Source organism: Delphinapterus leucas, chromosome 5, assembly GCF_059928025.1.
Source record: "Delphinapterus leucas isolate spDelLeu-1000000601 "Yukka" chromosome 5, BTC_Dleu_Yukka2, whole genome shotgun sequence".
Lineage (NCBI taxonomy): Eukaryota > Metazoa > Chordata > Mammalia > Artiodactyla > Monodontidae > Delphinapterus > Delphinapterus leucas.
Window position 1 is genome coordinate 36,281,143 of NC_143133.1, and position 22,053 is coordinate 36,303,195.

Genomic DNA, 22,053 nt, shown 5'->3' on the forward strand with positions numbered 1-22,053 from the left:
TCAGGATTTGAGGATCTCCGATGGTTAGTATCCTTAACAAACGATGTAACTAGTATGGATTACTTGTTTTGTTAAGGAACCTCGCTTTCCTGAATAAGAGAGACTAATCTAGGTTGTAAGAAATAAAAATTCAGACCACAAATGGTCCAGAAAATCCCTGAGACAGAAGCTTCTATAACTTGGAGCCCACTCTGTACTGGGAATTTGTGGAAACCCTGTACTCTCCATCCCAGACTTGCCCGGGGTCAGCATGCTCTGACTTACATCAGTGGGTGATGCCCCCAAGGGAACATCTGGCAATGTTTGGAGACATTTTTGGTTGACACAACTGGGGAGTGCTTCCAGCATCTGGTGGGAAGAGGCCAGGGATGCTGCTAACCATCCTGTAATGCACAGGTCAGCCCCACCCCTTAAAAAAGAAATTTTCTCACTCCACATATCCACAGTGCCAAGACTGAGAATCCCTGATTTCGATGAAAAGGGCAATTTTCTTTCCGAGTGGGAAAGGCACTGGCTGGTCTGAAAGCTGGATATTCTCAGCATCCACTGGGAGAAGCATTTCTCCTTAGGGGAGGGCTGCTGTCTGGCAGAACTCATCCCTCCCAGGGGAGGTCCTCCTGGGCAGGGCCTCCTTCCTAGCGCTTTAACTGTCTCCTCCAACAGAAGACCCTAACGCAGGTGTCATGTATCTGTGGGTCCTTAGGTCCCCAGGGTGGGTGAGGATAGGCCTGCCGGCCAGGGATTCCATGGTCTATGTCATGGGGCCCTGAGACTCCTCAGATGCCCTCACTGAGACCAGGCCGTCGCTGCTGGCTGAACCAAAGAAGGGAATGGGTCCTGATGAGAATCCATGTTGGCCAGTGCCCACGGTGCAGGGGACAGAGAGAGCGGGGGTGATGGGAATGGAGGAGAAAAGGCCTCAGACCCAGGAAACGCCAGCAACACCTGGTGATCCCTTTATTATAGGCGGAACTCCACCGGGAGGCTGGCGAGCAGAGGGCCCCCAGGGCAGGAATGAGACCACTTAGCGCTCGCGGAACGCAGGTTCGGGGTGACATCGGGACACGGGGGGTGGGAAGCACAGGGAGCCAGGAAGGAGGGGCTTCCCAAGGAACAGAGCCACATCTCGAAGCCAAGGCGACACTGAAGAACTGGAGCAGACATGTTTCCAACACAGGGGTGGGGAGGGGTATCGTCTTCACAGGCGGTAGGGTCCGCCCTGCTCTTTTAGGCCTTTTTCTGGGACTTTGATACCCATTCTCCATCCCTGCACAGCAAGCCTGTGGGCAGAGGGGAGACCCCACTGTCCCCCACCCCGGGGTGGCCAGTCCCTCCTCACTGCCTGGGGGAGAGGCAGGTGGCATACAGACGGGGTCTTTAGGTTCCGTCCCCCCGACCAGGCTTAAGCTACAGATTGCTTCTTCTCTTTAGCATCTTCTTGGAATTCTCACCGTCACCAACCTCACTTTCTTGCTGGCTCAGCCTTTTGCTGCTTAAAATATGGAAGAAAGGCAGTTGGTCAGAACTTTGATTCCAGGTCTGTCTAGATGCAATAACAATGCATCCAATCTGATCCCATGAAAAGGCGGTGACAGGCCATCAAAACAATCTGCATTTTGACATGGGCTGTTAAGAAACAAAAGAAACTCCCAGTTTCCCTCTCTTTGGTGGGAGGTCCGACCCACGCTCAGACGGCTGAGGCACCCCAGGATGGACCCACCCTACCACAAATCCGGAAGCATCTGTAGCTGGCAGCGCCCTGTTGAGGCCTGGGATTGCCAGCTATTCAGGCTGGATGCTGACGGGCTGGGGGGTGGGTCGTGGCTGACCCGGCCAAATGGGACACTAATAAAAGCAGTAACAATAATACCAACACTTCCCATTATCACCCATCATTTCTCGGACCCGAGTCAACGTCTCTGAGAGGCGCTGGATTTCCTGCCCAGATTTAGGTGATCAACAAGGGCCCCAGTGTACCTGTGCGATCCTGAGGGGGGGCCCCCTGAGGCAGGGTCGTCGTCCTTGGGCCCCCCAAAGTCCCCTCTGTCCCGGGGTGCCGGCTTCTTCCTTTTGGTCCTTAGGGGTTTCTCTGCAGGAGACACGTGAACCCAGAAACTGGCTCTGTGACTCTGGGTAGGTGACAGAATCTGTTGGCCTCACGCCACCCCAGCATTGTTTGAGTACCTCTGGGGGCCGAGTATGCACTCAGTATCTACTGCTCTTAGACCCGTTTAACTTGTGAGGAGACTGAGACCTCGCGGGGGGTGAGAGCTATCCCAAGCCCACAAGGCTGAAAGGTGGCAGAGCTAGGATTCAAACTCAGTCGGCCAGGCTCCTCTTGTGTTTCTGCCACACCCAGCGGACTGGCAGCCTTCCCTTCCGAAGCAGTTAAGAACCTAGAACACAGTTCCAGTACCATAGCTTTTATTTTAATAGCCCTCCGTGACGTTACACACTTTCCCCTTGCTATCCCGTTAGAGGCTACAACACTCTATGATGTCCCTGGAGTTCTGCTGGCCGAAGGAGGAGGGCTAATTATCCCCACTTTACAGATGCGGAAACAGAGTCAGAGATGAGAGTCAGCTACTGAGCAGCAGACCCAGGAATCGGAATTATTGTATTTTGAAGGGCCAGGGACACAGGGGCATCCTAGCCTAGCTGCTCATCTACAGACAGGACACAGAAGCCCAGAGAGGGTAAGTGCGGTGCCTGGGGCCACACGCCAGTTAGCGATAGACCCGGTGCTAGAACCTATACTCCCAGCCCAGAGAGCCTGCAGGGCATCGCCTTCTATGACTCACCTGACAGCCCATGCTTATTGGAAAACGGTTTGCTTTCGGCAAGGGGCACCCGGGCCAACGCCGCCAACTCTGAGATGAAGCTCTGCTCAGCTTCCTGGATGCAGAGAGAGAGGGTCAGCTGGGCCCGCCTCTGCCCTGCTCCGCCTCTACATCGCCTTCCATCAGCACGAGGGGGCGCTCTGAGAGTGCGGACAGGACCGCGTCCCCACGTGGAGGAGGACTCTCCAAGAGGTGTCCAGAAACGCCCGGAGCAGGCAGACGCACGTGTGATGCGGGGGGAGCTAACCATCCATCCTCACACCAGCCATGGATCCCACTTTACAGATGAGAAAACTGAGGCGCGAGGGGCTCGGTGAGGGCAGCAGAACCAGGATCAAGCGCTCCCCTGCCTGACTCGAGTCTGAGTCCTTAACTGCCAACACCATTGACTAACAGCCAGACCCGGATTCCGTGGCTTATTAACTGTGGGGCACTGGGAGGTGACTTACCTCTCGGGGCCTCGGTTTCCTCATCTGTAAATGGGAGACTGGGTGTAACCCGCACCTTGGCTGTCGGAGTAGGACTTTAGGTGGTGGATGTAAAGCTCTCTGCTCAGTGACTGTCTACAAGAGACCCTCAGGGAACAGACGTTAACCACCATTAACATCTTTCTCATCATCGTCTCAGATGTCACTGCCACACTGGCGGCGAACACTCAGATGGCGCCAACACTCCGCCCAGCACTGCCATTCTGGAATATTTGATTTTTTTACAGGCAGCCACTTTGCTTTAAAGCCGCACCTTATAATCTCACGCTGATGAGATTTTTCTGGGATGAGATATCCACAGGATATCACGAAAGCTGAGCTTCCTGTATGTTCTAGGTGAAGTGCAAACCTTAGTCACAGCAGCACTGCCTGAATGGTACCGATGTTTGCCGTGACACCAAGAGGCCCACATGGTGGCGATTCACACACAGGGGGACGCTCATTCCTTTCAGCTCAACAGACAGAACTGACGAGTGGTCGGGGCCTGGCCCGGAGCTGGGTGCTGCAGTCCCGGGGGAATCAACGTTCACAGTTGAGCAGCGAGGCTGATGTGTCCTCGGCCTGTGAGACTAGCGGGGGCTGAGGGGGTCCCGAGCAGGGCGTGTGGTCCTCACAAAGGCTCCAGTGCTGACCTGTGATCATGAGCTTAGCCTTTTACTATTTCCACTCCCCTGTAAACCACTGCCCACTTTGCAAAGGCCCGTTTTCAGAAGCTGTACCTGTAGCTGGGTCTCAAGCTGGGCTTCCAGATGGTCCATGACCCTCGCGCTCTGCTTCCACGCGTCCCGGCGGGTCTGCTGGTGTGCCGTGAACTGGGCCAGGAACTTTTTCTGCTGTGCCAACATCCTGGGGGAAGGAACGAAGGCCGTCAGCGCTGCCCTTCCGGCAGGTTCGTCAGACCCAGCACGAACCTTTCCCCAAGGCCTGTTGAGTCGTGGGAACTAGTGCCCGATAGCCATCCTTGAGCCCTTGGAGCCAGAAGAATGGCCATCGCGGGCACGATTTACTGCGGCCACATGCCCCGTGGACACAGCTCGAGTCCCTCCACCAGCGGCTGACCCATCCGAAAAGCAGATGCCACCTGATTAACACTTGAGAGTTTACAGTCTCACACGTACATCTTTCACTTGATCTTCAGGGTGGCTTGGTGACATCAGCAGGACAGAGAGGAGAAAAGCTCGGGAGAAGCTCAGAGGGCCGGGGGCAACCCTGAGGTCCCACAGCTGCAAAGCGGCTGGGCTGCAAGTGGCATCTTCATATGAGAAAATCATTTTAACCCCAGGGTGTGGCAGGGAGCAGGGAGATGGTCACCTGATAGCACCTGTCTTTATTTAAAATCTCAGAATTGCCCTAGCTCCTCCCTTGTAAAACAGAAGGCTCGTTTCCTAGGATGCAGAGTCTGAGAAACCCTGCATACAGCAGCCTCATTACTGCTAGTGGCAGAGGACAGAGCTGGGGCTGAAGCAGGGTCCCTGACCTGGAGAGAGGCCCCACCTCCCTTTCAGCAGCAGAGACACCTCCCCTCCTGCTTTGAATACCCTCCCCTCCTTGGCTGACCTTCCTCTAGTCCTCAGCAAACAGGAACATTCAATACCACCCACTCTATTTCTGTAATCGTTCTCTGCCTTCTTCCTTTCAATCTTGTGGTTGATTTTCTGAAAGGGGCTGACTTTCTAGACCTGAAGGCAGAAGTCACTTTTAGCATCAATAGGCAGGTGTCCATGGAGTATATCTGAAGGCACAAAATTCCACCTGCTTTTGCTTCTATTCTTCCTTCTACCAGTAATGCCTTTCCCCTCTTCGTTGTCTTTGTCTGGCAAACTCCTATTCATCCTACAAGACCCCATCATCCGTCATCCATCCATCTATTCACTCATTCCTTTATTCATAAAAGTATTTCTGGGCTTCCAGGTGCTATGCTGGGTTTTGAAGACACAGTTGTGAATAAGAGACTCATAGCCTCTGCCCTCATGGGGCCCCACTTTGAGCTGGGGAGGGAGATAGATATCGAACAAATAACTGTGATAAGGCTGAGGTCAGTGCTCTGCAGTGTGGTTCTCTCTCACACCCTCAAGGAGGATGCATTACTTTCCTGGGACTGCTCTAACAAATGACCACAAACTAGGGGGCTTAAAAAAACAGAAATCTGTCCTCTCACAGAAGATCCCAGAAATCTTCAGTCAAGGAGTTGACAGGGCCGTCCTTCCTCTGGAGGTTCTAGAGGTGAACATGTTCCTTGCCTCTTCTGGTGGCCGCTGGCACCCCTTGGCTTGTGGCTGTGTCACTCCAATCTCTGCCTCTGTCGTCACATCATCTTCTCTGTGTGTGGTCAAATGTCCCTCTGCTTCCCTTGCCATTGGATTTAGGACCCGCTGGGATAACCCAGGGTGATGTCCTCATCTCAAGATCTTTTACATAAATGACATCTGCAAAGACCTTTTTCTAAATAAGGTCACATGCATAGGTTCAGGGATTAGGGACATGGACATATCTTCTGCGGGCCCCGTTCAGCTCACTACAGAAGCTGGGTGGCTTCTTTCCGTGAGCAGCCTCCTCCCCAGACCCGCTCTGTCACCAGTCCTGGCCACTCTCGACTATCATCCTGCTGGCTTGTCTGCTCTCCCATGAACCTGGCTCTTGGGAATGCAGGGAAGTGACAGGCCGGCCCAGGAAGGGCCTGTGTGCCCGGGTTAGGGGCAGGGCTTCACGCTCGAGGCCTGGGGAGCCACGCGAGGGTCCAGGAGTATCTGAGACATGGGCTGCCTCGTGTTTTCTGCGATGCCCTGGTTGCAGCACGGGAAGCAGGGAGGACGAGCAGGATTCTGGTCAGAGGCCACAGCTCTAAGCCAGGAGGGGAGCAACAAGGGCCCCGGACAAGAAAGCCCACAGAGGACAGAGGCTGTGCTGGGACAGCCAGGTGGTGCCCAAGCTTGGGAGCAGGACTGCTGACCCCTGGCACGTCCTGGAGGGAGGAAACGGCCTGACTGCAGGCCTGGCTGTGGGATCTGAGTCACCCAGTTAGACGCGTAAGTTCATAGACTTCTTGTGTTTGGACTCAGATTTGACTATGGAAATGAACATTAAAAAAAAAAAAATCCATTCTGAAAGAGTTCTGATTCCAGAACTATTTGAAGTTCACATTGCACTGTGCAGTGCCCGATGGCTCGGCAATGACAGTGCTGACAGCAATGATGGACATCAGCGCCCTGGCCACGTGCTGGCCTGTGTGTGAGCGTTTGCGTGGCTCATCTGCACAGTTATACATCCATGACATAGGTGTTACTGCAACCCCATTTTACAGATGGGGAACCCGGGGCTCGGGGCGTGAAGGGACCCAGCCGCTATGTGGCTGACGGGAGGGGTCGCCACCACGTCACCTGGTATCCCTAGGCAAGCTCACTCACAATCCCACCCCTTGCCAGAGATGCAGTTTGAAATTTACCATCTGAGAATTGTGCTTATTGACATCTCGTTTTTTACAGTCAATACCTGTCATCACCACACTGCTCTGTCCCTAGGAGCTCTGGCTGACTTTCACTAGAAACTGCACTTATGAACTCAATGAGATGGGCATGGAGGGAAGGGCATCAACGGCCATGTATGAGCCTGTAAATCAGTGAGACTGGGTCATGCACCCACACTCGCACTGGGCTTTGCTTTTATTTTCCATAAACCCAGCAGGGCTGGACCAGGTGGTGGCCAAGGCCCCTCGTCTTGGGTCACTGGGGTCAAAGTGGAGCCCTTGCACCACAACCGTCAGAATCCCTGGAGGGAGGGAGTGCGTCAGCAATTAGATGCCTGGGCCTCCCTCAAAGTCCCTGAGTCTGGATCTCCAGGTGTGGGGCGGCCCTGCATGTTCAGCAGAAAGCCAAGTGAGACGGATGTCCCCCAGATCTGAGAACCGCTGGACTGTAGTTTGATGGATATGCGACAGTCAGAGCAAGCCCCAGCCTAGACCCAATGGCAGGGCATTTACTGACCGCTGTTAATGGCCAGAGGATTTACGGAGGGGATGCTGGACTCACTGTGACCCAGGGGACGCTGTGGTTCCTGTTTCCTAAATGAGCATGAGTTGAGGGCTGGGATTTACTCATGGCATGGCATGGACCTGCTCGCCTTTACCCTGCAGAGCGGTGGTCCTGCTGCTGCTTCCAGCCGGCGGGATGCCTCTCCTCAGACAAGGGACCCCTGCCCCTGCTGTGGATCTGCAGTGCCCCCTCCCCTCATCATAGTGCCTGCACCAACTTACTGCCATCTCTTTACTTGTCCGTCTCTCCCTGCAGGCTGTGAGCACTTGGGTGGGAGGCGCTGTCCCCCGTGCCTAGCTCAGGACCTAAGTATGTGCTTACATGGACTTGTCGGTGCGGAGCCCACATCTCCTCAGCCCACCTGGTGGCCGGCTGCCCTTCAGTGGACAGTTCCCGCACGCACCAACGGCATCTTACAAGCACCTGCGACCAGGTACCAGGGCTTCCTCCGGCCATGAAGGGGGCGGGGGGCTTGGCCAGCTCAGGGATGCCTGGGAAGGCTGGAGAGTTAACACCTCCAGGACAGACCCTCAACCAATGTGGAAGGGGGTTGGTAGACAAATCCCCTATTTTCCTTGCCCCTTGCTGACGTAATTGGAAGTTGAGTTCTGCACAATCTCTCAGGAGGTCCAGACCAGGGCTGGGCCTCAGTTGCCACGGAAACCCCTCATCATCACAGGCCTTACTGGCTTTTCTCCCATGTGGTAGGCTGCTCAGCGGCCCCCAAAGGTGTCCACGCCCTCGTCCCTGGAATGTGTGAAGATGTTATGTTACACGGCAATCGGGACTTCATAGGCGTGATTAAGGTTACTGATTTAAATTTGGAGATTATCTTGGTGGGTCTCAATCACCAGAGCCCATAAAAGCAGAGAAGCTTCCCCAGCTGGGGTCAGAGAGATGCAGCAGAAGAGATTCCAAGTGTAGGCAGGACTTAATGCTCCGAGATGCAGGGGCCACGTGCAAAGACCAGAGAGTGGCCGATGGGATGTCGGGAGGGCCAGCCGGTAGCCACAAGGAAATGGGACCTCCATTCTACAAGGAACTGGATTCTGCCGACACCTGAAGAAGCGTGGAAGATTCCAGAGCCTCCGATGAGAGCCTGGCCAGCAACACCTTGATTTCGGCCTGTGAGGCCCAGAGAAACCGGCGGCGCCCGCCCGACTTCTGACCTCTGGATCCCTGAGATAACACAGCGTGTGATTGGCGGTGGGTCCTTGTTATGGCAAACAGCCTTCGTCCTCATTCCCCTGCTCCCTCCCTGTGCTTCCTGGGCTCACCCGGCCCCCAGGTCCTTGGCTCAGGGTCTGCTTCTGGGGGAACCCTCAGCATGGATCAGAGAGGAGGTGCCAGTTCAGTGCTGTGAAGACCACTCAGACCTGAAAAGGAAGCTCCCGCCACACGCTAACTTGTGCCCTTGTGCCAGGTCCCTTGCAGGGGCCGTGCGTAGAAGGGAGAGCCAGACAGGGGCTCATGGGCTTCCACGCAGCGGGGGAGGCAGAGGAGACCCGGGTCCACAGGCAAACGTGCGGGAGGTCAGCTGCCGAGAGTGTCAGCGTCACTTGCACTGAGTGTAAGGTCAGTGCCGAGAGACACGTGCGACGCACAGAGGCCGGGATGGCCCGCGTGGGGACCCGCAGACAGCAGTGAGGCCTCACCTCTGGTGCACAGCTCCGGAGGCTTCCTGAGCTCCACCCGCTACTTCGGCTCCTGACGAAGGATCACCGAGTTCCTGCTTTTTCCGCAGCTTGAAATGTTCCGTTCTCTCACCTAGAGCATTTAACATACACACAACGGTCAGGGTGCATGTCTGAAGGACTGACACTGCCAGGTCTGGCCCGGGTGCTGAGGTGCAGGGATCAGCAGGTCACACGTGCTCTCAGGTGTGCCTCTACCAGCGCCACAGTTCACCCTGGGAAGGACTTCGTATGCGTGAGGATGCTGCAGCTTCCATCACACCCTGCGAACCCGGAAGGGCAGCACCCCGGCTCTCCCTGCAACTGCTCAGGCCCGGCTTTCCCGTAAGTATCAGGAGAAAGGGGAGCCGAATAGGAAAGAGTTAACACTAAAGGGCCACCACAAATGGATAAAAATCCACACCAGGAAGGAAAAACCATTCAAACCCCATTCAGAGCTGTAGGGGTGCAGTTAGCCTTACAGACGTGGGTGCTGAGCTGGGTGCTTTCCAAGGAGCTGGCAGGTTTAGCCTCTGAGTCTGAGGTGCCTTGGTCTGCATGTCAGAACCTGCTTCTTCTTTTTTTTTTAATTTAAAACAACAGATGATGAAGCCTAAAATTATTTTCTACTGGATTCTTACTACCACCCGAATTAACTGCCTATTTATTGGACCATAGTTATAATGAGAGGACGTACGAAGGGGGAGCCCAACCGTAGCCCTGCAGATGCAGAAACCGAGGCCTAGAGAGGGGATGTGAGCACCCTGGTCCCTGAACGTTCTGCAGAGGCGATCAGTCTCTTCTGTCTCCTGCTGAAGGGGACCAACCCTTACTTTGGAAAAACATCAGGAAGGATCTGTAGCCAGCTGGTAGATTTCTGGGCGTGTCCCAGATTTTATCTGAATGTAGGGCTCAAATCCCCCAGGGCGAGGGGAAGAGAAACGTGGCAGCTGAGCTTATTGAGAAACATAATATTCACAGGAGACCTGCCCCCAGGACCCGCTGCCGGTGCTTCCTCTAGGGATCTTGGACCGTCCAGGAAGCATCCATCAGAGAACATGGGATTCTACTTTGTTCTGAAGCCCTGGATGCAGGGAGGGATGTTACAAGAACAGGCTTTAAGGAACTGGATTTTGCCTGTTACTACACCACCGTTCTTGCTGGCCTTGGGGATCTTGTCCATTCCAAACCCTGGGTGGCCTCTTACAAGAGCCCACAGGGGAAAACTGTCTGGGCCTCAGGCACATTTATGAGCCACTAGCCTTTTTTTTTTTTTTTTTGCGTTACGCGGGCCTCTCACTGTTGCGGCCTCTCCCGTTGCGGAGCACAGGCTCCGGATGCGCAGGCTCAGCGGCCATGGCTCACGGGCCCAGCCGCTCCGCGGCATGTGGGATCCTCCCGGACCGGGGCACGAAGCCGTGTCCCCTGCATCGGCAGGTGGACTCTCAACCACTGCGCCACCAGGGAAGCCCCCACTAGCCTTTTCTTATGGACACTGTGACAGCTTTACTTGAGGAAATTTCTATCTCTTTGGCCACCAGGAAGTCCAGAGCCAAACCCATGTCATCTCTCAGTAGGGATCTGATGACATACGTCCCAGATGATGGCGTAGCCCCAACTCCACCTCACTGTCCTGTCCTTGCTCTGATTAGCCTACTTTAAAAAAAATTCCTACTGTACTGTATGGATATGTTTCTTTAAGTGCTTTTTCAAAAGCCTTTTGGGGACAGAGCAGGAGATAAATAAATACATAAAACATTTAAAAAATTAAATCTCCCAAAATAAAATTTGAAAAACCTGACATCTTGCCCTGTCCCCAACTAAGAGCATGTTTGGCTCGTTGTTGGCAGGGCTTCCCAGTGGAAGGGTGCTATACCCTGTAGGGTCTCCAGGTGATGCAGCTTTCTTTCCTCGTGGTCCTGCATGGCCCTCCTGATCTGCTGGTAATACGCGTGCACGAGCCGGCCGACACCAGCACTGGTCACGTAGACGCTTTCCACGGCCGCCTCCATCAGTGTTCTCTGTGGGCAGGAGGGACAAGTCTCGGCAGAGGGCACACGTGGAGCCAGCCATGGCCGACATGGTCCTGGCTCCCATATTCCACCCGCTGCCAACCTTGGCTGGTCAGGAGCAGGCAGACAGTGCGTGGCTGGTTTAAACCAGTTTCGATGATCTTATTTTCCTTTGTCAGGGATGGTCTGAGACTGACTGTATGACCCAGTTCTGGTCAATGAGATGAAATATTAGGGAAAGTCTGCTGAGGGCCAACCCTTTCCGAACATTAAGGCAAAGCCTTGGTGGGGGTGAAAGACTTTGCTGTTTCCCTCTTCCTGCCTAGAATGCAAACTTGATGTCTGGAGTGGCAGTGGCCATTTTGAGACTATGAGGCAACCAACCAACACCAAGAATGATGGATCAGAAAGAGAGAGTCTGGTCCTTGGTCCTATCACAGAGCCTCTGTGCCAGCCTGGAACCACCGACTTCCACATTTCTTGTTATGTGAGATCAGTAACTTCTATTAATTTTTGTCCCTTGCAGTTACATGCATTCCTCAATGATATACCTTCAGACCCAAAGCAGAACAGAAAGGAAATGCTCAGATGTCCCATCATCGGGGACATGTTGGTTGTGCACAGGCAAAATCACCGTCTGTTACTTCATAAGATAATGGGCAAAAGTCAGGTTCCAGAGCCCCCATTTCAGCATTTATTGAATGGTTCCAAGCTTTGGGCAAGAAAAAAATACCCATTTATTATTGTTGAGTGATTGGTTATGTTCCAAGGCCTAAGAAACGTTCCCTGATTTGCAGGTGTGGACGGAAGCTGTGGAGGTGAGGAGGGTTGCAGCTCAGGGGGCAGAGCAGGTGAGAGCCCACCTTCTCACTCCCGGGCCCTGCTCCTCCCTTACTGTGGCCGGTTCTCTCTCCCTCTCTGTCGGACATCTACATCTGATTCCACCCCCCCCCCGCCACGAGGACTCTGGGCTCTGGCCTTGCACTTCCGGTCAGGAGCTCCCACTGATGGCCAGTGGCCTTCCTTGAATTTCATTTAGCACATGGAAGGCAGAAGACAGGAAGTCCCTCTTCTCCCCTCTCTAGTCAGCAAACCCACCTGCACATCACGCCTTCTGTCCGTCTGTCTTCCTGCCACAGGGAAGTGGTGTCTACCCCCTCTGCATCCCACCCCTCCACCCCTCTCCAGGGCCTCCACCATTCTCTCCTCCTCGTTAGTTTTTCCAGCTGGTGTACCATTCGAATCAGCAAACGCATTTGCTTGCGTAGCTCCAACTTTTCAGCCCTCTCTCGATCCCCCTCAGGCACTGCCTCTCGTCTCAGTTTCTGCAAAACTTCTCAAGGGTTAGCGTGCCCTCCCCCAGTAGATCGTAAGCTCCTTGAAGGCAGGAATGCTGCCACCTGGCTACTCTCTATCCCAGCACCTGCCGCAGGGCCTGGGGCCAAGGAGCCCTGTGAAATGAACATCCTTCCAGATACTGAGCCCATGTTCTTTCTGGTGCGTGTGTGTACTGGGGGCGGGGAGGGGTGTTCATCATCTAATTCTGAATCAGAGTCCCTTGGGGAAGGTGAGGACAAAATATGCCAAACTCATATTTCATTCTGTTTTCCTGTAATGACTGTTGATTAGGTCAGAGTCATAGAATTTTAGGGGAAGGAAGAGACCCATCCAGCATCGCTAGCCCTGACGTCTGGATCATGTGCGGCAGACGTGAGAGATTTAGAACGACAAGGGGTGTCTCAGAAACGTGGGTCCAACCTCTTTACTGTGCAGATGTGTGACTTTACGTAAATGAAAGGACTCATGGAAGGTGCCTGCGAGTGTCCTGGCATATCTTGACGTGGGTCTGCTGCCAGCCGCAGATCTGCGCCACCTCCCGTGGGTGCCGGCCATGGACTCTGTCTGCCGTGGTCTGCAATACACGGGGTGCCTTGCCTTTTCTTATGGCTCGAGTGAGGAGGCAGCCAAGGGGAAGGCGAGCATACACACCGGTCATGCAGGGCAAGGCCAGCCTCCGGTCCCAGCCGCTCACTGAGGCTGGGAGGCTTTAAACATGTCTTTCGCCCAACGATAAGCCTCAGTCTTCCCACCCGAATGATGGAAAGAAAAATCATCCTTTCCGTGCAAGGGCTGTGGTGAGAGCCCAGTGAGACGAGGCAGGCAAAGCCCTCCTGCAGACGTAGAAGGGCAACGCTCACGTCACTTCTTACTATGGCTATTTGCACACCTGCGGTTTGTCATCACCGTCAGTACAAGGAGTAAACCACTGCTTACTCAAGTCAGACTGATTTTAGCTGCATTGCTCAGCTGTCAGGGCCAACACCACCAACCCTCAGGTCTCCACAGAGGCAGTCAGAGGCAGGGAGTGTCCATGTCTCTCCCTGGGAGAGGGGCTTCGGTTTGAATCCTGCGTCAGCCACTGACCGGCTGGGCGGGGCGGCTCCGGGTGAAACCACATCCCTCTCGGAGCTGCTCCAAGGACCGAGCCAGGACTCAGAAAGATGTGACACGGGGCCAGGCAGCAGGCACAAGTCCTCACTGCTCCACAGGGGAGGCCTTCCCTCTTATGGGTGAGGAAAAGGAGGCTCAGGGAGCCAGGTCAGTCCTGCGAGGCCAGAAGCCCCTGGGCAGGCCCCGGCTGCTGCTCTGCCCAAATCCTGCCTCTTGTCCGCCCCTGCCCCCCACCCCAGCCCAAAGTCTCCTGTGCCTCGGGCTCCCTGGGGCTGGGGTGGCCTCGCACCTTGAAGTCATCCCTGTCCTTGGCCCGGCTTTTGGAGGCCATGTTCCGCGCGTGGCCCAGCAGCGTCTGCCCGATGGCCCGCTCTGTGTGCTGCTGCAGGAGCTGCCCGACTTCCTGGGCCTCGGCCAGGAGCTGCTGCCGAAGCTGCAGCCGCGTCTGTTGCGTCTCCTCCTCCAGCCGGCCAGCCTCCTCCAGGACGCGCGCCTCCTGAAAAGGACGGGCGGGGAGAGGTTGGAGCCCCACTGCTGCCCTGCACGGATGCTCCGGTCAGAGCCAGGACCAGGATGTACAGTCGGCCCTGCCCAGGGTCCCAGGAAGGTTAGAGAAGGGATGGAGAAGGGGTGGAAAGTGGGGACCTCTATACGCACTTGATGGGCCTGGGTATCTTGAAGATCCCCCAAGGCATTTATTGAGCACCAACCACGTGCCCAGTGCCATCTGTGGCTTCACACATATACAAGCACTTCCTCATTCATCCCAAACACCGTGAGGCCTGAACACTAGCAGCGATGAGGACACAGAGGCTCAGAGAGGCTAAGTAACTTTCTATAAGTCCCCCAGCAGAGCGGGTTCTAAAGTCACGTCTGAGTCCGCGAGTCGTCTGGGACATCGTGGAGGCCAACACAAGGCCTATGGGGATTCCCTTCCCTGAAGGAATAAGAGCTGGAGAAGGAGGTGGGGGAATCAGAGGTAGGGCAGTAAGTCCTGCCTCCTTCCCACCAAGCCCTCCTGGGCCGAGCAAAAGAGACTGTGAGCCTGTCCCTCACGAAGGGGTCAGAAAACGTCAGCTGCCCCTATAGCTCAGTGGCTACAGGAGACTTGGCGTCAGCTTGCTTGGGTTTAAATCCCAGTCCCACAATTTACAAAGTCTTTCTATTGATTTGTTAAAACCTTAAAACAGACTACAGAGCCCTTTTCTCCCAACGCCCGATGACGACTGTACCTATCCGTGCTCTGATTTCACGTGCGTTTTTAGTATAATTATAATGTACACCAGAAACTTTGGGCATACTGGGTGCACCACTACAGTGGGGGCTGCCATTGTCCTGACCCCACAACGATGCTGGGGCAGGATTGGGGTTTTGCCTAAACCGGGCTGGAACCTGGAACCTGTCTACGGGGCAGGGGGCTGACGCACAGTCTTACCAAGGCTCTGAGAAGCTGCCACTGATGCTCGTCCAGACACTGGGAGGAGTCCTGCTCCAGGGCGTGCTGTTCGCGCAACTCCTGGAGAAGGCTCTTCTTCCCTGACAGTCTCATCTGGGTCAGGGTGGTGATGGCACTGCTGCGGAGAGCCAGCCTCCGGAGAGCTGAGCGTAAGAGCAGGTCATGCCCCTGCAGGATGCACTGCGTGGACCTTTGGAGAAAGTGGGTGCCGGGCTGAGGGGTCAATATTCTTGGCTCCACTGAGTGTGACTGGTTAATGTTATGTGACAGCTTGACTGGGCCATGGGGTGCCTGGACATGTGATCAAACATCATTCTGAGAACTTCTGTGAGGGTGTTTCTGTATGAGGTTAACATTTGAATTGGTAGACTGTGTAAAGCAGACTGTCCTCCCTAATGTGGGTGGGCCTCATCCAATCAGTTGAAGGTCTGAAGAGAGGAAAAAGCTGACTTACCCATGAGTAAGAGGGAACTCCTCCTGCCTGAAGGCCTTGAGTGGGATATAGGTTTCTCGTTTTGGACTCAAACTGAAACACTGGCTTTTCCTGGGTCTTGAGACTGCTGCCTTCAGACTGGCTCTTACACCATTAGCCCTCCTGGTTCTTAGGCCTTTGGACTTGGGACTGAAACTACATATTGGTTCTCCTGAGTCTCCAGCTTGTCAGCTGCAGATCTTGGGACATCTCAGCTTCTCTCTGTATATCTATATCTGTATCTATAGGTTCTGTTTCTCTGGAGAATCCTAATACACTGACCCACCAAGAAATGCCCCCAATAGTCATGCCCCACAGGGAGCCTTTACAGAGGTAGTAGGTTGGAATTATCCCATCCCCTGCTGCGCATCCTCTTAGACGTGGTGCTGACCTGGGTTATATTCAGGCAACTGTCCTTTACTAATCTTTTTAACTTTATCACGTTCTGCCCCAAGTTTCAGGTGCATATATGCAGCTGCCTTCAGTACATATCCACTCAAATTTCTTACATAATAGCTCTCAAAATTAACATATCCAAAACTGAAATCATGAGCTATTTTTGAGTTCCTATCCCAATGAGTCAAGTAGAAAACCTCGGTCTACCCAGCAGTCTCGACATTTGGCTTTATAACTTGAGGTATTTTCTGACAGCCTGAGAAGTTGAGCAAGGCACTGTCAGTCAGTTTACCAAGAAGAAGAGACCTGGCAAACACTCCAGGCTTCCAGCCGGGGGCCCTCATCCTAAGAATAAGGAATCATCCCTTGTAAAGACCTAATTTTAAATCAGCTAAATTCACAAATGGAGTGGTTGATTTGTCACTTTCTGAAATCACTGCTAGAAGTAAGATAAATCCTCTCTGGAGGAAGATCCCATCATTCAAAGTCTCAAATTATCTCTACAGTTTTTAATAACACTGTCCAGCATTCAGTAAAAATAACCAGACTTGCAAACAGATAAGAAGTGACCAAAAATAAGGAGAAAAAATGGATAATAGAAACATACCCACAAGATATTGGACATTAGAATAATCAGCTATGATGAACATGTTTAGGAAATTAAATGATAAGGTGAACTTTAGCAGATAACTGGAAACTATGACAAAAATAAAATGGAAATTTTAGAACTGAAAACATAGTAACCAACATTAAGAATTCAGTACATGGGTTTAACAGCAGATAAGACACAGCTGAAGAGAGCATGAACTGGAAGATAGTTCAAAATAAGTATCTAGACTGAACCACAGGGAACAAAAATACAGAATAGCTTCTAAGAGGCAAAGGACATAAGGTGAGAATAATCTAATAAATGTGTAACTGCAGCCCCAGGAAAAATAGGGACAGAATAGGCAGAAGGAATATTTAAAGAGACAGAGGCTCAGAATTTTCAAAAACTGATGGAATATAGCAAATCACAGGTTCAAGAAGCACTACAGATTTATTTAAAACAAGCAAACAAGAGATTCACAAAAAAACACATCCATGTTTAGGCATATTATAATAAACTGATGAAAACCAAAAGAACAAAAGAAAATCTTAAAAGCAACCAGAAACAATTGAAATCAGAAGACAAAATATTACCTTTAAAAGTATTTAAAAAAAAACCAGACTAGGATTCTATACCCAATGAAAACATTCCTCAAAAATGAAGGTGAGATAGACATTTTCAGACAAACAAAACCTAAGAGAATTTGTCACCAGCAAATCTAAAATGATGAGAACCTTCATGCCAAAGAAAATACTCCTAGATGGAAACTTAATGATACAGGAAACAATCAAGAGCAACGGAAAGGGTAAATCTAAATGAATACTCACTGCAGAAACCAAAACTAGTATCTCATGGGGTTGAAAATATATAGACATGTAAAATATCCAGTAAGTCACGTGCCCACATCAATTCTGACTCCGAGCTTTCATCCGCGGCACTCTGCTATCACTGTTTCACATTTATATTCACAATGTGGCCTCAAGATCACACTGTAAGGGAGGCCGGGGTACAGTTAACCTTACAGATGAGGACACTGAGGTTAGCATGGAGTATCACACAGGACACAGGCCTCCACCCTCCGGAAAGCTGTACTCACTCCTCACTGAGGCCGCCAAGTTGGCCCAAGACTCGGTGGATGATGCCGTCCTGGTCATCCCGCAGGTGTGTCTGCAGCACAGTGGACAGTGTGTGCTCCTCCATCCACACCTAAGCCCCAGGATAGAGGGACAGGGGTCAACTCAAGTTCATTTCATCCATCATTGCTTTGTTGGATCATACCTTTAGTTTCTAATTTTTTTAAAATCCCTTTCTTAAAGGATTTTTTTAAAAATCCCCCCTCCATCCACACCTAAACCCCAGGACAGAGGGACAGGGGTCAACTCAAGTTCATTTCATCCATCATTGCTTTGTTGGATCATATTTTTTGTTTCTTATTTTTTAAAAATCCCTTTCTCCCTTGATTTAATTAAATTTTTCTCTTATATTTTCGGCAAAAGTTTAAAAATGTTTCCTATTTGCATGTACATCTTAAGGCATTTAATACGTATATTCTGTGGCATGAGGAAGGGATCAAATTTTCTCTGGATAAATTGATACTAATTGTCCTAGCACCATTTATTAGATAATATATCTTTTTATGATGGGCCTGTCATGCCACCCTGTCTGATGTAGTTTCCATATATATATGAATTTCATTCCAGGCTCCTTCTTTTATTCTGTGGATCTGTCTGTTTATTTCTATGTAAATACCTCACTGCTTTAATTCCTGTAGTTTATAGGAAGACTTCATAGCTGCTAGGGCAAGTCTTCCATATTCTTTTGTACAAAACTGTTTTAACTATGCTTGGTTGCTTTTTTTTTTTTTTGCGGTACGCGGGCCTCTCACTGTTGTGGCCTCTCCCGTTGCGGAGCACAGGCTCCGGACATGCAGGCTCAGCAACCATGGCTCACGGGCCCAGCTGCTCCGCGGCATGTGGGATCTTCCCGGACCGGGGCACGAATCCACGTCCCCTGCATCGGCAGGCGGACTCTCAACCACTGCGCCACCAGGGAAGCCCTGGTTGCTTTTCTTTACATATGAATTTTAGGATAAGTTTATCAAGTTTGGGAAAACAGCTTTTTTTAGATTTTCTTCTAATTGGATTGAATTTACGGATTAATTTGTACAGAATCACTGTTTTTCCAAAATTGAGTTGTCCTATCCAAAAACAAGGCCTTTCTCTCAATGCTTGCTTTATCCTTTCAACAACATTTTATAAACTTCTCCGTTAAGCTCTTATAAACATTGGTCAGATTTATTTTTAGGCACCTTGTAGCTTATATACTGAAGGGGATCTTTTAGGCTCCCTGTAGCTTTTATTCTGAAGGGGATCTTTTAGGCTCCCTGTAGCTTTTATTCTGAAGGGGATCTTTATGTTATCGCTGTTCTCCTCTACTGCTTTGAAAGTTACCTATTCTGTTTCTATTTCTTCAGTGGTTTAAAATTTTTAATGTACATTCCCACCTCTAGAAATCTTAAGTTAATCAACATTTCTTTTACCTTAGAATTCATGACAGTCAGCACGTCTGAAAATTTCTTATCTGTTATCACTTTGAATTTTATCTCTCCTTCATTCTCTCCTTCTAGGATTCTTAGAAGACTAAGGAAGTCCCTCCAGGACTTTCTCATTCTGTTCCCATGTCTCCTAACCTCTCATATCTTCCATCTCTTTAGCTCTCTGTGTCATATTCTGGACCACTTTCTCACCTTTATCTCCTAGTTTACACACTGTGTCTTCAACCATAATTTGATCTGCTGTTTAACTCATCCATTAAATTTCTGTTTTCATGACTGTAATTTTCATTCATAAACTACGGGTTTTTTATCTGTCATCTTTTTACATCATGTCTTGTTTTTATGCTAGTAATTCCTCCTGTTATTGTTTTAAACATACTTCCTTTAGAAGCACTCTCTAACAGTCCCTTCACCTGAATTCCTCGGCACTCGTTGTGGTCTAAACTTGGTGCTTACTGTACATGCTGGCTCTCCCTTATGGTGGATTGTTGCTTGTGTGTTTTGTAATTTTGGATGTTAGCTCATCTTCAGTGTGGCTTTATCTGTGAAAATCCTGTGAGGTCCAAGGCCACACAGCTTTTTGGTGGAGCAGAGGCTCAAATCTAAGTCTGTCTGTCCCCAAAGCTCAAATCTTTTCTAGCCGCATCTGCTCCTCCCTGACTATCTCGCATCACAGGGAGAAACATGCACCTAGAAACATGCAGCTGGACTGTGTTACACCAAGGGCTCAATCACTAAGGTGAGACTCTTACTTTCCCACACATGTAGCTCTTTTCTGGAGATGGCCATGCTGTATGCAGAACAGGGACAAAGCACAGAGTCTGGGTGTGAGTAAGCAGCCTAGACTTCAGTTCTCTGGGCCTTGAGATTCATAGCACATACTTAATCTCACAAAATCACACTGTGTGACTCAGAACTTTTCCTTTAAGTCAGTCTCTGACTCCTCTTGTGAGGGGTCTACAATAACCTGTCCAAGAGCTTGGGAAACCAGAACATTCTAGAAAATTCTACACAGTGTAGATTCTCTAAAAGGTAAATTAACATCGTCACTAAGAACATGGGGGTCTTTGGTGTGCGTTTTGAGAAGGCAGATAAAACTAGCAACGGGATCCAAAGCCGATCAAGAGGACGGAGATCATAGGATCAGATGGTGCCTGCAATGGTCACACCACCCTCTTCAACGTTATCGAATGCAGGTTCATGAATGTTTAAATTCCGACGCAAAAAGCTGCTTCCGTGGGCTAGAGTGCTGACCCTGTTCATTGCTACCAGGTTATTCTGTGGTTTCCCATATGTTTACTCTTTGTCTCACATTTTCATTTACTAAGGAGAGAAAGGGAAAAGGAACCAATAGGCAGTGCATGCCCGGTACATGCTCCTATAAAAGGGGTGGGTTTAGAGGTAGGGCCGGTGGAAAAGTCAACACCTAAGGCAGACACTGGAGTGCTGGGAGGAGGGAGGCACTGCAGTTTTAAAAGCACGGTCAGAGGAGGCCTCAAGGTGAAGGTGGCTTCAGGATAAAAACCTGAAGCAGGACGAGTGAGGCAGGAGCGCCCAGGGAGCTGGAGGGACACAAGGATGCTGGGGAGGCTGGAATGGGGTGAGAGGGAGAGACAGGGAGGGGGTCAGAGGGTAACCAGGTCCTGACAGGCAGGGCTGTGTAGGGCACGGTGAGGACTCTGGCTTTTCCGCTGCATGAAATGAGAAGGGGGTTTAGAGCTGAGAAATGACACGATGGGACACAGTGTCTTTTATCAAATCTAATGTGCTGGTAATTACGAGACGCAGTTATTTGAGGTGCCGCACAGAGAGGAAACCACTGGTAATTACACTAAGATGCACCTCAATTTCAGAGATGTTAAAATGGTATTAAAATCTGCATCTTAAAAATGAGCGGTGGCTTCCCTGGTGGCACAGTGGTTGGGAGTCCGCCTGCCGATGCAGGGGACACGGGTTCGTGCCCCGGTCCGAGAGGATCCCGCATGCCGCGGAGCGGCTGGGCCCGTGAGCCATGGCTGCTGAGCCTGCGCGTCCGGAGCCTGTGCTCCGCAACGGCAGAGGCCACAACAGTGAGAGGCCCGCGTACCGCAAAAAAAAAAAAAAAAAAAAGAGTGGTATATGATATGCTCCCTCTGGAGCAGTGACTGGCCAAGATGGCAGAATAGGAAGACCCTGAGCTCACCTCCTCCCATGGCACATCAAAATGACTATTTACAGAGCAACTATTGATGAGAAAGACCTGAAGACTAGCAGAAAAAAAATTACACCTAGAGGTATAAAGAAGGGACCACAAGGAGATGGGTAGGAGGGGCAGAGTCACGGTAAAGTCAAATTCCATAATTCCAGGTGGGTGACCCACAAACAGGAGAATAATTCCAACTGCAGTGGTTCTCCCCAAGGAGTAAGGGGTCCGAGGCCCATCAGGCTCCCCAGCCCAGGCGTCCTGCATTGGGAAGATGAACCCCCAGAACATTTGGCTTTGAAGGCCAGTGGGGCTTATGTTTTCGGGAGAGCCAAAGGACCATGGAAAGTAGAGAGCCATCCTTAAAGGGTACGCACAAAATCTCACAAGGTCCAGGACCCAGGGCAGAAGTAGTAATTTGAAAGAAGGCTGGGTCAGACCCACCTGCTGATCTTGGAGAGCCTCCCAGGAGGCAGGAGGCAATTGGCGCTCCCCCTGGGGGCATAGATGCCGGCAGCAGCCATTTCGGGGAGCTCATTCTACCACAAGGATACTGGTGCTGGTAAGCGCCCTTTCGGAAGCCTCCCTCTGGTTCATTAGCGCAGGGATCCAGCCTACCCACCAGCCTGTCGGCACCAGTACTGGGACACCTCAAGCCAAGCAGCTAACCAGGCAGGGACACAGCCCTACCCACCAGTAGGCCAACAGCCTTAGGACCCCTGAGAGCCTCCAGCTGGCCCAGGACCCTACCCTGCCCACCAGTGGTCCAACATCAACTCTAGGACCCCCAGGACCCTGCAGCCAGAGGTCCCGGGACCTGGCTCCGTTCACCGGTGGGCCAGCACTAGCCCCAAGACCAGACTCACCTTCCAGTGGTCTTAGTAAGATTTTTTTGGATATGTCTCCTCAGGC

At 51.5% G+C, this 22,053-nt stretch overlaps 1 protein-coding gene across 2 annotated transcripts in view; it reads right to left on the minus strand.

The window, feature by feature from the left end:
- Positions 1-944: 944 nt before the first annotated feature.
- The window catches only part of EVC (EvC ciliary complex subunit 1), an 83,002-nt gene continuing 61,893 nt past the window's right edge, over positions 945-22,053 (minus strand). The window contains exons 13-21 of one of the 2 annotated variants that reach the window (XM_022567030.3): positions 17,502-17,611; positions 14,928-15,138; positions 13,782-13,988; positions 10,906-11,050; positions 9,012-9,123; positions 4,048-4,174; positions 2,802-2,895; positions 1,978-2,089; positions 945-1,489 (exon numbers count right to left, since the gene is read on the minus strand). In XM_022567030.3, coding sequence (XP_022422738.2) covers positions 1,408-1,489; positions 1,978-2,089; positions 2,802-2,895; positions 4,048-4,174; positions 9,012-9,123; positions 10,906-11,050; positions 13,782-13,988; positions 14,928-15,138; positions 17,502-17,611 — 1,200 coding nt within the window. In that variant the 3' untranslated portion in view covers positions 945-1,407. Of the gene's footprint in view, positions 1,493-1,977; positions 2,090-2,801; positions 2,896-4,047; positions 4,175-9,011; positions 9,124-10,905; positions 11,051-13,781; positions 13,989-14,927; positions 15,139-17,501; positions 17,612-22,053 lie in introns of both variants that reach the window. The other variant, XM_022567029.3, reaches the window with a different exon arrangement.